The 19,189-nt window shown below is 32.9% G+C and overlaps 1 protein-coding gene across 1 annotated transcript; it reads right to left on the bottom strand.

Moving 5' to 3' along the window:
- Positions 1-378: 378 nt before the first annotated feature.
- On the bottom strand, positions 379-14,265 carry LOC133181146 (angiopoietin-related protein 6-like). The gene is made up of 10 exons (XM_061315686.1): positions 14,239-14,265; positions 13,633-13,735; positions 12,560-12,724; positions 9,999-10,222; positions 5,108-5,245; positions 4,939-5,020; positions 4,021-4,157; positions 2,992-3,088; positions 1,792-1,956; positions 379-632 (listed from the first exon to the last, which is right to left on the bottom strand). The coding sequence occupies exons 1-10, from the start codon at positions 14,263-14,265 to the stop codon at positions 379-381; spliced, it is 1,392 nt and encodes a 463-aa protein (XP_061171670.1).
- Between the last annotated feature and the right edge of the window lie 4,924 nt (positions 14,266-19,189).

The following is a 19,189-nucleotide window of genomic DNA, read 5'->3' as shown; positions in this document are numbered from 1 at the left end:
TATTCCCTCAATAATATGATTCACTTTAACGATGAACTTTGAAGAAATACCATGGGTAAATGTACATTACTTTGTGAATTTAGAGACATTTTTGTAAGCAGTATCAATAACTTAACTGCTTATTTTAAGAACCTAAGATTGGAATACCTTAAAAACTAAAATATAAAAATCATTAAGAATGTGTCAAGATTAATTACACTCTACATGTATCAGTCTAGTTTCAGGAACAGGTATAACTTTAATTACTTTAAAAAAAATCAGATAAATCATGGTATGAATTTTGATACTGTGTGAGAAGTAATTGAGATCGGACACTACCACTTTAAAAAAAAACTAATATATTAAATTCATTATAAACATATCAGGGCTGATTTTACTTTAGTTTTTGTGTCTTATCATCATTACAGTCTTCTTCAGCGCTTCAAAGCTATTTTTCCAGTACAGCCATACCGGGTACTGAGGACCATGAACAGGAGACTGTGAATACTGGCCGTTCAGGTTTGATCTGAGGCACCAGCCGTACCACCAGGCTCCTCGATATACTTCAGCACAGTTTTCATCATCTTCACTTGTGTCATTATCCTGATCTTTTGTGCTGAATCTCATACCACTGTGATAAGCCAAACTGTCACCTTTAAAAGAGTATTGCTTACATTAAAGTTTAATGCATAAAATTTTTTTTAAAAAATGAATAATTGTAACTCAGTTATCAAATCTGATAGTGCCCTTGGTCTGCATCGAAAAGCATCGAAAAATTGAGTCATCCTGTCACCTGTAATAGGGTTTTAATGACATCTACTATAAACAGGGAAAATTTTTGCCCTCCTTTTATTTTCCTCTCTTTGCCTTAGTCAGAAGTGAGCAAATTTAAAACTGGGCGAATTCCTGAAAGACAGTCTTATACATTTATTGACTGGGTTCGAGGGCAACATGCGTTTTGTCGGACCCAAGAACCAAATTGTTTGCCTGAGGCTGTTAGGCCTCAAGCAAACAGTTTGGTTCGAGTGGTCGATAAAACGCATTTTGCCCGAGAATACAGTCAATAAATGTTTTGTTATACCTTTTATTTTTTTTAACATACATATATCTTGTGCTGGCTTCCGTGATGTAAATTTTATTTACCAGCACGCACTGTTGTTAAACTCGGTCAATTCCGGTCTTGTGGATATCACCGAATGCAAATGAGATTTAGCTGATCCCGCCCATTGTGTGACGGAAGCGGTCCAATATCTCATCGACAGATCCAATATCTCAATCTTCAGTCAAACATCGATTTTTTTATGACTGCTCTATAAAACATTGAAAATGTTAGACTTTTTTAGTATAGATTTATAAAGGAACACATTTTTAAAGGCGGAACAATATCTGTTAAGGACAACTATGTCTATGCGAATTTAAAACAGAACAAAATTGTTTGAAAGTGTGAAAGGATGAAATTAGCACGGGGCGAAAATAACCCTGTATACAGTAATTGATTTTCGTTGGTAAAATGGCAGAAAATGTGCGAAGTCAAATATAATGTGAAGTATACAATTGTGTTGAAGTTTCCAATAATCAGGATAATAAGAAAACTTAACTTGGCTCATTTTACTTGGAGCCCTGTAGGACTTTTACTATAATAAAATACTTTGCTTTTAAACTAAATCCAGTATGTTATCTGAACTTAAAAGGATTTTAGTACTATCCCAAGCTTATGATAAACTTAGTAGAGATTTATCATAAACAATACATATTCTTTTTAAAAGTATCCTCTCTAATACACAATTTATATCTTGATCATGCACTACTCACTCGCTGTCCCGCTGTATCCAGATACTGTTATATAGTATTTATCGTTTTCATCTCCGATGTAAAAGATGGCATATTCCGCATAAGCCTGTTCTCCGTTAAATCTCCTTAGGTCTACTCGGAGCTCTTGATTTTGATCCCTTGTTAAAGCATGGATTGCATCATTTCCTTAATTGTTTGGATATTCAATATATAAATACATATACAAAATTGTCAATTGGATGATTAGCATCTTTAAAGGATCTCGTAGATTTTAAAGTTTTTCGTGGTACTGTATTTGTGTATCTGGGTTTCTTTAAAATTAAATTGAATTAAAGTTGAAATTATAGCAGCAGCTTGGGGGAAGAATTTATAACCATCTTTTATTTTTGGTAACATTTGCAACCACTTTGTGGAAATCCTTAATCCACGCACAGAAGTTTCTCGTTTACTAAATTGTATTGAAATTTGATGATAACAATAGAAATATCATTTTGCAAGATACTTCTTTTTTCTTTAAAAGTGAAAACTTACATTTACATCAGAAATAGAATATTTTAGTTGGTTTCCAGTTACAACAGACTTATATATATATAATTGTGAAAACATTAAAGGGAATGAAGACACAGAGCTGATGATTAATTGATGATAAATTTTATCTGTTCCTATCGTAAGCAGGAACTAGAATGCTATATTTCATTATTCATTTCAAGTGAACTCAGAATAAAAAAAATTACAGAATCTACCACGTCTGTTCATATACATTTAGATGTTTACTGAAGATAGGCTTTAATGGCATACTAATGACGAAAGAAAGGATTTTAGATTTTCAATCCTCAGACTTCTCATATCTATGTAACGATATTCCATAATAACCTGCAGACGGTCTCAATGTCTCTTAACCGATTTAGTTCGCAAAGGCTTCATGTGCATTCAAATTTTAAACCTAGGCATGCTACTGACAAAAAAAAACTTTATAATACAGTGGGTTTCAACAGTTTACTTTAAAGTAGGTATTTAGCATTATAATGACCTTGATTGCAAACAAAAACTATTATCTGGTCGACCTTTGACTGAAAGATTTCAAACCAGCTGCTAGGTAATGTGTTAAAAAAGATTTAAAGAGTATATTTCATTTCATTGTCCTGTATCTAATCCCTGTATATACAATGTTTTTGATTGAAAATTGAAAGTTAACAAGAAAAAAGGAATACACAGGAATACCTATCCAGTAGTTTTTAGAGGCATTCCCAAATCCGTGTTTATATTCTTTCCATGTCCTGAAAAAATCAACATCGCCATCTTCTCGTTTCTGAATTACCTATAAACAATATTCACTGACTTAGTATAAAGTGTCTTATCATAGATATGAAAAAAATATTATCCACTAGATTGCTCTCTCCTGGGTCATCTTGACAGACTAGGATAATTTTCTGAGTTTGAGAACTATTTGATGATATAAAGGGTATAGGAATATGTTTGAGTCTTATAATTTTGAACATTTAAATATTTTATTGACAATTTGAACAAGGTCCAAAAAGCTTATCGTAAGTATGTTTTTTTTGTTCTTTGCCCGTGAGCACAGAAAAATACCAAATAGCAGACGAATTAAACTGAAGGCTTTCACCTAGCTGTCTCGTTTAAAGTCATCATTTCGTAAGTTCTATGGTCGATACAATGACCTTGTCAGCAAATACAATTTATCATTGAGTCAAATGCTGACTGACGTTTTTCATACTAATTGTTAGGCCATTATTTACACACTGAATTGTCGACGGATTTTTCCGTTATTTCCCGATCATGACAAGGAGCACACGGCGGGTGTGACCGGTCGGCAGGGGATGCTCACTCCTCCATGGCACCTGATCCCACCTCTGATGTTTGGAGGTCCGTGTTTGCTCTGCTCCTATTTTGTATTGTATAATGGACTTTTGAGCTTGAATACTGTTCGTTATCTCCATATATTTCACCTAGATGTTTTATAGATTGTCTCATCTTCAAGTTTGCTGGTGGTTTTCAAAAGCGGTGTTCCAGCAAGACATTTAACACGACCTTAGTTAAGGTACTGTTAAACCAGACATGTTGCATGTCACAATTAGCAATAGATGTAATAAGATCGTTTAAAACTATTTTGTTTTTATGATGAACATTGCTAACAGCAATTTCCACAGAATTTAAATATTGATAAATGAAAACAAATATAAACATTGGAGTACAGGGTATTCCTTAATAAATTAAAAAAAAAACACTCACCGTCCAACCACCTCCATCTGTCGTCATGTCACAGAAGACCTCTCTTCGGGTGTCGGCATAAATAATATATATGCCATCTTGGCCTTTCCTGCTGGAGTTTCTTTTCAAAATCTCCGAGCAGTCTTTGTATATTTTTTCTATGTAATTTTTAAATAAATATAATTATTAGTAATTCTACTTAAATGACTATTGTATTAGTGCATTGCAAGCTGCAAAATGTTTTATCTGTTGATTTCTTATCAACTTCGTGATATCAAAGTCTCGTTCAGTCAACATTTCGCACATTCTTCGGTCGATATAATAACCTTGTCAGCAAATACAAACTATCATTAAGTCGAATGTTGACAGACATTTTTCATACAAATTGTTGCACCATTATTTTCACTGAATTGTCTATGATTTTTTTCAGTTTTCCCGATTATGACAAGGAACACGCGGGCGGGTGTGACCGGTCGACAGGGGATTCTTAAACTTGCATGGCATCTTTGATGTTTTTCTTAGTGATCCGAGTGTGCTTTGCATCAAATTTTTTATTGTTTCAATGGATATTTGAGCTTGATAATTGCTCGTTATCTGCATATTTCATAACGAACATATTTGAATTAAGTAAACAAAGTACAATAGAAGCATACTCCTCCATGGCACCTAAACCCAAATCTGATAATTTGAGGTCCGTGTTTGCTCGGCTCCCAATTTGTATTGCTTCAATGGACTTTTGAGCTTGATTACACTATTCCAAAGGACTTTTGAGCTTAATTATTGTTCATTATCTCCATATTTTATTGTAAAATAGGAAAAGGATCGTAGAGAAAAAAAAGTCGTTTAATTGAAGATGAGAACTTCAACAACAATTGAAATTTATCCTACCGAATTTTAGAATCACTACGTGCAGAAATATGTAGAAAATAATTGTTTTACCTGCTAAAACAGGTAAACAGTTTCCACGAATACAGATGGCATCCTCGGTACATGAATAGTTTAGACAATCACCCACAAGATGCTGAAAATATAACATAATAAAGTCGTGATTCAATTCATATGTAATTCAATTCATTTTTACTAAAATTTTACAAGATTTATGTCTTACCTGTGGAAAATTTTTCCGGTCAACATGAATGATGCTGTCCTCTGTCATTAGAGGACTGACATTCTTGATAGGAAATCTTGTGTTAAGACGACATGTCTTTTCTTCTCGTATCCAATCTACTGACCGACATAACGTAAACTTGTAACAAACCATCATGCACATTCCCATGTCAGCATTGGTCAAAAGGTTAAAACCAGGCACTGAGGAATTTTCATAACTGCTTATTATCAAAGTTTTTGGGTCGAAGCACTGAGAGTAGCATGTCCGTAACAGAAACAGGACTTGGCCAATGAGGTACAAAGTGATCACATTAGAAACTGTTGCAGATAACATTGCAATAGTTTTTTCCCTTTTTAAATGACAGAGCGATCAAAATTTTTTGTCATGGGTACTCATCAAATAATCAACTGTTCTGGTTTTTTAAACTTCTTTGGTGTATATGTCTATCTTTAAGTATGTCTAATAAATATCTAATTAATGATTGATGAGGTCTCATGTGATGTGTTCATCGATTGTTCAGTACGTTTTATTATCGTTTTAATTTAAATGTGGTAAATTCAAAACGTTGGTCTTGCTTTCATAATAATAATGCACTTTTCAAGAAAGATATAAAGTTCGTTTTCCACCTTTGTCAAAAAAAAAAAAGAAAAAAGAAAAAAGGCAGAAGAAACGTTTAATTTGATGTTAAGTATTTATATTCATATATAAAAGAAAAATTTTAAACTAAGTACAAAATATAACGGGAATGATGTATCTTTCCAAAGTCTTTAATCTGAATTTTTTATTTATACATGGCAGTTATTGCATTTGCCTGAAAAAGGAATTTATGTAGAAATTTAATGCTTCTCAATTTATGAAAGTATTTGTAGGTTTCTCTTTGGGAGATTATCCAGTTGTTTTATTATAAATATTTTGCAAGTTGTCTAGAATTGGCGAGCATTACCAATCTACCACGTTTATGTGTTAAGAATTCTCATGTGAGTCTTAAGCACGTCACGATGCTATAATTTTAAGTTTTCTGTGACTCCTGTTGAGACGACCTTGTATGATCTGACCAGTGACAAATGACTGACAGCTCATTTTTTATCTAATTAATACCCGTCCTTGATATATGCATTCACTTTAAAAGGTGCAAATGCGGCCAATTTAAAACCAAAACTCTGTTGAACCTTTACAATGCAAGATGTACAGTTATTTTAGATAAATATTACATGTACTTGAAAACATTACTAATGCGTTTTCCCAAAATACTTGAGACACTTTTAGTTTACCTTTATCATTTAAGGACTAATGACCCTCTGCTCCAAATTTCACGAAATTTTTTTAAACTTCCCAACATTGATTTTCGTCAAGAGCTATAGCATCAAAATCAAATGAAAAATAGTATGAGGTATGAAGCGCTGCTTATTTTTTCAGAAATGATTTTTATGTCAGATCATAATATGAAGAAATTTTAACACAGAGATTAGGAAGAGTAATAATTTATTATCACAACATAAAATTAGAAATATGCGGTGTATATGAAAATAATATTTAGTGTCATACCTACTAAATTCATATTAGAAATCATAATGAAGCGCTGCTTCCTAAGTCAGAATATCACAATGTTATATGTAGTTGTAAGAAAACAATACATCTGTTAGCAAGAGTTATCTTTCTTATAAATATTTTTTCAGTGGGAAAAAAATGTAATACTAATAAAAATTCTACATTTGGTGCTTGATACATTAAACCATTTTTAAAATGATCGTTAAACAGATAGAACTTATTCAATTTTTAAGGGTTTTAAAACTGGATTTAAATGTTTTTTTGTCAAACATAATAAAACAATTTGAAAAGTACAGTCAAAGGAAATATGAGGTAATGTTTCCATCATATGTTTAGTTTGATCGAATTGACTGCTCAAAGGTCCCGATAATTAAACTCTGATAAAGTAAACTATGAGTAATACTAGGATATTTTACTTGGAAAGTTATCTCTCTTATCAGAGGGTCGGTCCCCCTTAAAATGTATTTTATGTTTTATTCTTATTTATTTCTAGCGTATATTGGCAGAAAAAAACATTGACAATTTTTTGGAGTTTGATTTTACGTAAAAGTTTTTCAAAATGATTTTTTTCCTTGGTAATAGATCCATCTGCGAATGAGAGGTATCATCGCCATATTGTCAAAGTTTGTACCCTTATCCCTCAATTATTATACACTTTGGTTGTATCAAATTAAATTCCAAGAATATCAGCACATAGGAAAAGGAGATATCAAGTGAAATCGAATTATCTTTCCTTCAGTCTCTTTAGGGACATTGCTTTAAATGGCCTGAAATAACCCCATTTGGTAATCCTTCGTAAAAGATTTGATCCTCTTTTAAAATCAAACTGAGGATCCAAAATGAAAAAAAAGCAACTCCTTATGCTTAAACTTCCACAACAGGATTGTATCGAATGGTTTTTGAAAGTCTTCACTTTCTTCATCCCATCGTTTTCTGAAGAATGTATTAAATGATTATCAATCATTTGTATCTAGTTTGATCTCTGTTAATTTTTTAAAACTATCCTTCGTTTGACAATTCATATGCTATTTCATAAACCACATTTAAAGACTAAAAGAATGCAATTTTTCAGTTTTGTCAGAAAATAAAAACTTCAGAGTTCGTGTTTGGCTTTTTCAAGGCTTACTTAGTTCAATAATATTTCATGAATATTTTCTTTTACCTTTTCCATTTTCTACAGATTTTTATTTAAAATATACCCATTTGTCTCCTATAACATGAACATGTTCCTTTCCAATTTTGATCTTTAATCGATAACCCATATAGGTACTTGAAAATGACAACATATTTTGTTTGAATATTTGCTATTTTTCTCCTGCTTAGTTGTAGAGAAACTGTCATTTCTCTGACAATTTTACTGTAAGTAATACTTTAGAACTATGCAGTGTTTTATTTCCATTTTAAATGAAAGTTATTTATATATGTCCTTTTTATGGTGTCCCGATAGAGCCATTTGCAAAAGTGTAACAATTCCTCACACGTCATCAAGCTAAAGCAACTTGAAACAACATCCGACAAGCTAACGCAAAACACGGCGTCAGGCTAACACTTTAACTCAACAAGTTTTCCGCATCATATCGATTTTAAATTTTGTATTCAGCCCAGGACCAGTATATGAGTTTTGGTGTTTTGTAGTTGGCGAGTAATTCTTATGCAGGTAAACGACAATAAAATAAAAATCATCTGTTATCTTACTGATTTGATATGATTAATAATTTTCCAAAGAGCAGAATATTTGACAAGAAATGTGGAATGTAAAGTTTTACTTCTATTTTTTGTAACTAAAAGTTTCTAGCAACAAGCACGCTCAACCTTAATCCAAATTTTTATAAGATTCATTAATTCTAAACATTTTTTATTATATAAACGTTTACTGAATAATGTGTTTATCCACAACGACTTTTTGAAATCTTTTGTTCTCGCCTTCTCGGGCCGTTTACGTCGCCTTAGGCGGTTTGGGGGGGGGGGGGAGGGAGGGGGGAGGTAGGGTACTGTCGCATTTCCTCATACAAAACATCTTTCAGTTTCTCTGTTTCTATAACTAGGGGTCTTTTCGTTAATTCTACGGCCAAGAAAGTTCCACAAGACTAGTGTTCAAGTGAGTTCATGTCTGTGGACATTGTGACGTGTAATCATCGTGTAATCAGTCAATGACATCATGGCAAAGATACTCTTTGACTTTTCAATCATTATGAGGTCTGATGATGTGTTCCATAAGTACAGGCTTCTGGGCCATAAAACTTAGACGAGCTCATTTTTGATCTCAGTATCACTTTTACCAAAGGAATTGAAAAAGGTGAAACTGAGATCAAAAGTGAGCTCATCTAAGTTTCATGGCCCCAGAGCCAGGTCTTCATAACAATTGGTGGTCATCAAAACAGCAGGCGATGTTTTGCATCGCTTGTTAAAAAAATATCGACGGGATAATTTCGTAATGTCGACACTTTGAGGGGTAATACGGAAATGTATGGGGTCCTTGAGGTTAACTCCTCACCCTCAACGATTTTTTCAAGGACCGCTATATTTCCGTATTTCTCCTCTAAATGTCTACATAACTATTAATACCAGAACCAGATATTGATTACACGTCACAACAGATTTGGTATAACAAGTTATACCTGAACCAAGTATTGATTGCAAGTCACAACAGACTCGGTATATCCAGTGATACTATAGGTTTTCATCATAATTAACAGTAAAATCAGACAAGGCGTACGTAGATAACCGCAGATCTAATATAACTGATCTCGTCATAGCCGTCTTAGCTTGGTATCTCCACAAATAGGAGACAGTATCAGCCATTCAGATAGACTCTCTCTCTCTCTCTCTCTCTCTCTCTCTCTCTCTCTCTCTCTCTCTCTCTCTATATATATATATATATATATATATATATATATATATATATATATATATATATATATATATATGCATATACATCTCCTTCAGGTAAAAGTGTGACAGAAGTACCATGTGCACCGGACTTCGTGAAATGGTACATCACACGTACCAACATAGTTAGAAGAGAGACAGTTAACACACTGCATTTGTTATGAGGGGAAAAACTTTCCTTATTAACAAGAGACATAATATCATGTATGAGAATCATTTCACATAGCAATGTCAACATAGATTCTTTTTTTTAGAACTGTAATGTGAAAATCATTAAGGCACAAAATATGAATTTTCAAACTAAGAAAAATACAAAGAAAACATTGAATGGTTAATGATACTGAATGAGAAGGTAATCACATAAAGATGTTTGTAAAGAGTTTTAACATGTTAAATTCATTATTAACATGCCGAGACTAATTATACATTAGTTTTTGTGTCTTATCATAATCACAGTCTTCTGTAGCGCCTCAAATGTATTTTTCCAGTACAGCCATGTCGGGTATTTTGGACCAATCACAGGAGACAGCGCATACTCTCCGTTCAGATTTGATTTGTGACACCAGTTGTACCACCAGCCTCCCCGGTATTCTATAGCACAACTCCCTTCTACTGCATTGTCATTCTTCTGATCATATGTGCTGAATCTCATACCATTGTGATAAGCCAAACTGTCACCTGAAACAGAGTATTGGCTTCATTTAACTTGATTAGTGTGAGTTTGAAATTGGTTTTTCAAAAATCAAATGGCATGGAATATCACGAAGACAAAATGTAAGCTAATGAAAACCGACCATAGAAAATCAAAGATGAATTCCTCTGAACTAAATTGTTATGTATCAAATTGATTAAAGATGTTGAATCTGAAAAAAAAATTATTTAGGAGTACACATTTATCATTCATTGCGCTATAACTGCCATATTGATTCAGTTTGTAAAACTTTGACATATAAATTATCTATCTTACACACAAGAAAGATATTCAAAAATGCATAGATTCTGTCTTTAAATTGTATGCCCTGTTCACATAAAGAGTTTAATTCGAATTAAACGTAAGTTTCTGCGAATCAAATTTGTATTGCGTTCACATGGAGAAATTTAAGCGAATACTTTGTATCGCGATTATCTCACAGTTATCTAACTTAATGACGCTCTTTTGCGGCGAAGTCGAGGAAACTCTAAATCTCGCGAGATTTCCGGGGCATGAATTACTTACGCTAGTGACAATCAAATGATTCGAACAATTAATATGCCGACTATGTATTGCAAAGGTTTGAACTTCAAATAGTAGGTTGTTTAATTTGGAATGTTTAAATTTTTTATCAGCTTCCAAAAGTAACGATAATCAGAAAGATATGGTTGAATTTAATTAGTAGAGTCGGCTTGCTGAAAAAGTATCACTGAATAAAATTGTAACACATAAGGACTAGGTTCTCTTTAAATTTATAAGCGTGTTTCAGCGAATGTTCCGCAAGATATTTCACCAGGCCCCAAGACCATAAACTGAGTACAGACTTAAGTCAAAATTTCAAATCAATATAATTTTTGGAATAATTTTGATAATGAAACAAAATTTTCAACATTCGTAGGGATTCTTGTATTATTAAAACTTTCAAATTTTTATGCACATATGTTGAGTAGAACTCAAGATACTCAAAATCAAAATTTTGACTTAAATCTATTATCAGTTAATGGTCTTGAGGCCTGGACTTCTTTCATATCTGCCCTTTAAAAATCCACAATGCTTGATCTCGCGTTGTATGCAATAGCAATGTGCCCCCAGGAAAGAATTCCATTAAGTTAAGTAATCGCGTTATCAAGAATTAGTTTAATTCGAATTAGTTTACTGCGCATTAAATTACTTCGCATTAGCTCCGTGTGAACGCTAAGCGAAGCTTGTTCGAATTAAATTCTGACACATGCGTAATGACAGAATTAAGTCAAATGCCACATGTGGGTGGTCAGATATAAGTACTTGTATTATTTTTTGAGTGGAAAACTATAAAAAATTATGTTAATCACTAAAATGCGTACAGACGCTATGACATTAGGTCAAATGGATCCGTCATGCATAAGATGACGTGATTTGCAAATGATGTCATAATAGCCTTATTGAATAGCCCTACTATAGAAATAAAATTTAATTCGCATTAGTTAATTTCGCATCAGTTGTCATGTGAACGCAATTTAATTCGCATTAGTTTACTTCGCATTAATTTACTGCAAATTAAACTCTCCATGTGAACAGGACAATAGTTTAACTACGTAAGTGTATTTGCGGCAGTGCACCAGGTGCTGGCAATGGAGCTTGGGTATACAGAAAATAAAGATTGAATAGCCCTACTATAGAAATAAAATTTAATTCGCATTAGTTAATTTCGCATCAGTTGTCGTGTGAACGCAATTTTATTCGCATTAGTTTACTTCGCATTAATTTACTGCAAATTAAACTCTCCATGTGAACAGGACAATAGTTTAACTACGTAAGTGTATTTGCGGCAGTGCACCAGGTGCTGGCAATGGAGCTTGGGTATACAGAAAATAAAGATTGAATAGCCCTACTATAGAAATAAAATTTAATTCGCATTAGTTAATTTCGCATCAGTTGTCGTGTGAACGCAATTTTATTCGCATTAGTTTACTTCGCATTAATTTACTGCAAATTAAACTCTCCATGTGAACAGGACAATAGTTTAACTACGTAAGTGTATTTGCGGCAGTGCACCAGGTGCTGGCAATGGAGCTTGGGTATACAGATTGTTACAGTGACCCTTTTGAATAAAATGCGAAATCATAACTACAAGCAACATTTGAAACAAAATATCAAATATTGTTAACAATCTTTGCAGAGAAAATTTCTACAAATGAAATGTATAAGTACCTACTGTCTCTTTTTACTAGATAATTTAAAGGATATAATATTTATAATTAATATCTTTTAAACTTGAATACTATCCAAGGTATATGACAAACCAAGCTAGAAAATTCTAATATTATCTTGATTACACTACTCACTCGCCGTCCCGCTGTATCCAGATACTGTTATAGTGTATTTATTGTTTTCATCTCCGATGTAAAATGTGGTATATTTCGCATAAGCCTGTTCTCCGTTATATCTCTTTAGGTATACTCGAAGCTCTTGGTTTTGATCCCTTGTTAAAGCACGGACTGCATCGTTCCCTTAGTAAAAAAAAATGAAAGTTTTATATAAATATACTGGGGGAATCCTAACATTTTTTCCCAGAAAAAATTCTGATTACATTAAGGTGACCGAATTTCAATATAATACATGTACAAAAATGGGAAAGGGATCTTTCAATGAATATTTTCAAGGTAAATTAGTATAGTAAAGCTATGATTAGTAAAACTATGATTGGAAAAAACTTGGTGAGGCCAGGGACAGCATTGAAACTAAAAATTATTAATATTTGGTTACCAAATTACAACAGATTTAAATACAATTCTGAAATGATAAAAAGGAATAAAAGAATAGAGCTGATGATTAATGGATAATACAATTTATCTGTTCTTGCCTTCAGAGGAAGTAGAAGGCTACATTTCATATTTATTTCCAATGAACCCAGAGTAAAAGATACTAGACAGAATCTTTCACATCTGTTTTTTATTTAGATGTTTCCTGAAGATAAGATTTAACTGCATACTAAATGACAAACGGAATGATTTTCCTATCCTCAAACTCCTAGTATCGATGCAGCAATAGTCCATAAGCACCTGCATACACTCTCAATGTCCCCAAATCGATTTAGTACGCAAGAGCTTGTTCCATGGTTGTTGTTTTTTTGTTGTTTTTTTTTTTTTTTTTTTTTTTTTTTTTTTTTTTTTGTTTGTTTTTTTTTTTGAACAGAGGCAGTTTATAGTCTCGTTTAAAAAGATGGCATTTTGTAGATTATCTGTTTCTTATAAACTTGCTTGCAAGCACAAACATTAGGTGGAAGTTTGTCTTAAATATTTCATACCAATTGTTAAGAAATATTTGCAGAACGTATTTCATTTTCTGTGTCTAATACCTGTATTCATTCTGTTTTGATTAAAACATAATCGTTTTACCAAAAAAGAGCAACATATACCTACATGTATCCAGTAGTTTTTAGAGGCATTCCCAAATCCATGTTTATAATCTTTCCACGTCCTGTAAAAATCGACATCGCCATCTTCTCGTTTCTGAATCACCTATAAGCAACACCATGTCTGTTTATAAAGCTTCTTGTCATAGATGTGATTAAAAGATTATCCACGATGATCTAAAGGGGCATGAAAATATGTCTGGTATTCTTGTTTTTTGTTGAACATGCGGTATCTTAATGACAATGTGTGATAAGGATTAAACACAAGTTCCAAAAAACTTTCAAATTACACATTAGAATTAAACTAAAAGGCTTCACCCTAAGTGTTCTTTAGGTACCATATTTACCTTGTCTACAGGTACAGTAAGGGCTTTTCGGTAGCGATTATCTACCAATCGCGACCCCAGTTAAGGTGCTGATGTAACCAGAAATGTTTCATGTCACCATCAGCAAACATTATGAGTTCATTCATTAAAATTTGATAATGTTGTTCCATGATGACTATTGCAACAGTTATTGCTACAAAATTCCAACAGTGATAAACAACTTTCTAATAAAGGGGCATTTTATTAGTACAATGTATTCATGCAAAAATTAAACACTACTCACCGTCCAACCTCCTTCATCTGTCGTCATGTCACAGAAGACCTCTCTTCGGGTGTCGGCGTAAATAACATATACGCCATCTTGGCCTCTTTTGCTAGAGGCTCTTTTCAAAATCGCTGAACAATCCTTGTATATTTTTTCTGTTTAATGTTTAAATAAGTCAAATTATTTATCTCTCTGCCTAACGTATCATTCGAGCATCACATCATCCACTTAAAAGTTAAAAGGTTTTTATCATGTCATCTAAATTTCTTTAAAATGAAGCACAATTATCATGATTGAATATATTCTTGAAACATATAATTACCATTTTATTATTAAATAATTTTGAAAACGGTTGTGATTAAGCAATAAAACGCTCATGATATAGGGTCCTCGAAGTAAAAATCTCCACATTAGATAGGGGACAAGTTGTACTGAAAGGTCACAGTGTCAATGGTCAATTAGAACTCGTAAAGCTTATCGTAAGAAAAAATATATCGAATAGATTATGACGTTAAATAAATATACTACACAATATGGTTGTGGCAAATTTTGACATGACGATTTTTTTGGTAGTGGACGTTCAATTTTTTATGTATGAATGCCTAGCAGAGATAAATAACCAAGAAATTTTGCTGACAAGTAGAGAGGACAGCGAAGACGAAGCGTTGACAATTTGGGACTTCAAATAAATAGAACGAATTACTACAGTTTGATTACGTAAATGTTTATAAATATTTGTGGTCAAATTCTCCTTCATTCGCTTTATTTATAAATTATATATCAATAAATCCTGTATATCTTCTAGCTATTACAGCAGTGAATATCATGTCCTAGAGATGACACTTTTCAATGCCACTGTACGCCATTACGAATTTCAGAACATTCCTACAGTAAGAGTCCGTGCGTCTTTTCTTTTTTAAAAAAAAATGCATGTTGCATGGTTATTTTTTATTTATTTATTTATTTATTTATTTATTTTTTTGGTTTTGTTTTAAAAAGCACCATTTCCTTAAAATATTTTATTAGTACAAAAACAAATCGTGGTCAGGCATAAACGATCGTTCTGAATGGGGAAAAAACCTCGCATTTGCAAAAAAGGGCCCCCTTTCACCTCCCAACCAAGTCTAGGAAATGTGATAAAATCTTCCTAAATCATTTCCTGTAAATATATGTGCATTCAAACTCCGCAAATTATACCTTACTAGCTGTCAATAATCCAATCATCATTTATTTATTATCTAACAGGTTTAATAGACGCAACAAATGAGCCGTTTTGTAAACACAATACTAATAAAACACATATTTTCGTGGGGTCAAATTTTCGAGGTTTGAGGAAAAAAATGGTTTTTGGGGGATCTGATTTCGTGGATGAAGAAATGTTGCGTACTTTTATATGGAATTTTACATTTCGTTGAGGACATGATTACGTTGATCTCTTCATACCTCAAAAACAACGAAAATTAAACCCCACGAAAATTAGTGATTTTTCTGTAATTACTTCGCTTGACCAAGATTGACACCTATGATGTCAAAGCAATTGCGCGTAACATTGGCGATCAAAATAATTATGCATACATTGACTGATATCAATGCTTATATTCCCAATTACTTCTTATTACTTCTTATTCAATTAATTATTCAATTAATTAGTAAATTTACAAGAACCAAAATTTACAACAAAGCAAGAGTAATTTGAAGACATTCTATCTTCTTTCTAAAGCAAATAACAGAAGAAATTGAGTGAGAACGAAAATTATTTAAAATTACTTTTCTGTGGGATCAGATTTTTGTGGTTTGAGAACAAAATATCTTTTCGTGGGAATGTGATTCGTTACCTTTCATAGAGGACATGAATTCTCTGGTAACTTCAAGTTAACTTCAAAATTAACCCCTCCCGAAATTTAGGATTTCACACTATATCCATGAAGCATAAAACATACATGAAATAAACATAACACATCCGAAGCTTGCAGAACAGGGAAATAATCGTGAAAGGAATGTGAACTTCAACAAAAAGTGAAATCAAGCATATTAAATTTTAAAATTAACTTAAAATATATTTTTTTAAAAATTATCACCTGCAGAAATTTGTTACCTTTTAAAACAGGTACACAGTTACCACTAATACAGATGGCATCCTCGGTACATGAATGATTTAAACAATCACCCAAAAGATGCTGAAAATAAATCAACTCAAGTCGTGAATTGTTAAAATATCTTTCAATTCTTACTTAAATGTTTCATGATTTTTCTAACCTTTGGGAAATTTTCCCGGTAAACACGAATGATTCGGTCTTCGAACATTAGACGACTGACATTTTTGATGTCAAATCTTGTGTTAAGATGGCATTTCTTTTCTTCTCGTATCCAATCTACTGACCGACATAATGTAAACTTGTAACAAACCATCATGCACATTCCCATGTTAGCATTGGTTAAAAGGTTAAAACCAGGCACTGAGGAATTTCCATAATTGCTAATGATCAAAATTTTTGCGTCGAAGCACTGAGAGTAGCATGTCCGTAACAGAAACAGGACTTGTCCAATGAGGTACAAACTGATCACATTAGGAACTGTTGCAGATCCCATTGCAATGGTTTTGAAAAAATGAAAGAGCGAACAAAGTTTATTGTCGGAAGGTTCTAATAGAATAATCAACTGTTTTGTTTTCCCTAACTTCTGTGATATAGATATTTATCTATTATTAAGCTCTGCCTATTTATGATTAATGAGATCTCACATTTTTCATTGATTTTTCAAGGATATTTTTTTTTATCTTTTTTATACGAATGGTTTTGCTGAATTAAAAACTTTTTGCTTCCAAAACGATAAAGAACATTTCGAGAACTCTATAAAGTACATGTTCAAACTTCTTTGTAGAGAAAAAACAATTCATTTAATCTTAAAGTATATAGAAAACACTTACTGTGGCCTTCAACACGACATTTAGATATATTGACAACGTATTATCAATTAACAATAGCTAAAACATTGCTGTGACTTCATGCCTTTCTTCTTGCTGTCTAAAAATTTACCTGTCGCCGTCCGATAATAATAATTTGCAGTCCAATAATATATTATCGGACGGCAGTGATAACAAAATCGGACAGTAGTTAAAAAAACAACAACAACTTGAGTGAAATCAAGGTTTAATATGTTCAGAAACCAAAGAAAAAAAATTAGGGAGAAAAAATTCAGGGAAAGCGAACGCTAGGAAATTAAATTGTTAAAAATAGCAAATCCAAGAAGAAACTGGAATTTAAACCTTCCTCAAAAGTAACACTTTCCATTCCTTTTTTTTTTTCTTTTTTTTTTTCTTTCTTTTTTTTCCAAAGCGTTTTCGATACTGCACTGTGAATAAGCCAATTTAAATCCATTTCTAATAAAGAACCAGTCTGCGAGTCTCTTCATTTAACGAGGTTTGTTCGCCAATGACTGCACTTTTAAAACCCAAGATTTTCATTATATCATCCAATCAAAATTTTAGATAAAAATCCGCATTTTTACTTTAAATGCATTTTGAAGATATCATCCAACACTGTATCTGTACCAATGTCAAACGCACTTAATAAAAAAAATATTCCGAATCATAAAAATCCTTCATCACCTGACCACTGTCCATAGTTCCTGCTAAGCCAAACGACTGCCATTGAATGAACGAAACAAAAGAGTTCACTCACTAATTTTACTGTCTAAAGGGGAAAAAAACTTTCTTTTTTCTTTTGTCTACTTATTAGATGGTTTCGGGTAGAAAACTATTGATGCCTGAACTCCTATTGTGTAATTATCGGACTCCTCCAGGTAACTTTTGGACATTTAAATAGCAATGTTTTAAGTAAGATATATGCCTCATACAATTCTATATGTAAAATTATCAGACTGTTTTTGGCCCTAACGGGCCTCAAACAGTCTGATAATTTTACATATAGAACAGTATTCGGCATATATCCATTACTTACTTCCAGTCATATGTCGTTCATATATCCCAGAGCCTTAAATAAAAAATACCACAGAGTCTGAGACATTGGTTTCATATTGGGATATTTTACTAGAGAAGACCTTTATGGTAACCTAGCAACCAAGTTTATGATAAACGTGATAACTTAAACTTTTCATTCGCAACTTTCCTTACTTATGTAGCAATATACCCATATCATCTGCATATGGGGTTTATGTCTCTCAGTTGATTCGATACGTAAAGAGCATGCTCTACGTGCAAACAATATCTAAAACGAGGCAAGCTATTGAAAAGTCCATGAAACAAGAATATCAACAGGCTCGTTAAAAGTCATCATATCGCAAGTTCTATGGTCGAAACATGATCTTGTCGGCAAATACAATCTATCATTATGTCAAATGCTGACTCCGTTTTTCATATTAATTGTAATTGTCTATGGATTTTTCCGTTTTTGCCGATCATGACAAGGAGCACACGGCAGGTATGACCGGTTGGCAGGGAATGATCACTCCTCCATGGCACCTGATCCCACCTCTAATGTGTAAGAGGTCCGTGTTTGCTCTGCTCCTGATTTGTATTGTTTAAATGGACCTTTGAGCTTGAATACTCGATTTTTAATGAAATGGATGATTCCCGTTAGAGTTCCCTCCACTTATCTTTGTTTGCGAAATTCCCTTATGCTTTTGAGTCATGGCACTGTACCAAGTTCTGTTGAAATACAAATCTTTTTTTGGAAAATACGAAGCAGGCACGCATGATAGTAAAATATTTTCATTATCTATTTCTGATGAAAAATGAAGATACCGAAGAATGCCAAGCAGATTTCGACTTCCTTTGAACGGTTTTTAAACATCGTTGGTTTAAAACATCGTTACGCAAAACATTCCTTTCTTTTTATCTAAATTGAAAAAAAAAATGATCAAATTAGGGGAACCCTTGCTCAAAACATCCCACGAACATGATCGCCAGGTTCCTCCTCTCACATCTTTTTTTCCACAGACATATGGCTGA

Source organism: Saccostrea echinata, unplaced genomic scaffold (assembly GCF_033153115.1).
Source record: "Saccostrea echinata isolate AGI-Se365-2 ecotype Australia unplaced genomic scaffold, CSIRO_AGI_Sech_v1 ptg000008l, whole genome shotgun sequence".
In the NCBI taxonomy this organism is placed as follows: Eukaryota; Metazoa; Mollusca; class Bivalvia; order Ostreida; family Ostreidae; genus Saccostrea; species Saccostrea echinata.
Note: the sequence above shows the minus strand (reverse complement) of the source record. Positions and strands in the feature narration are given on the sequence as shown.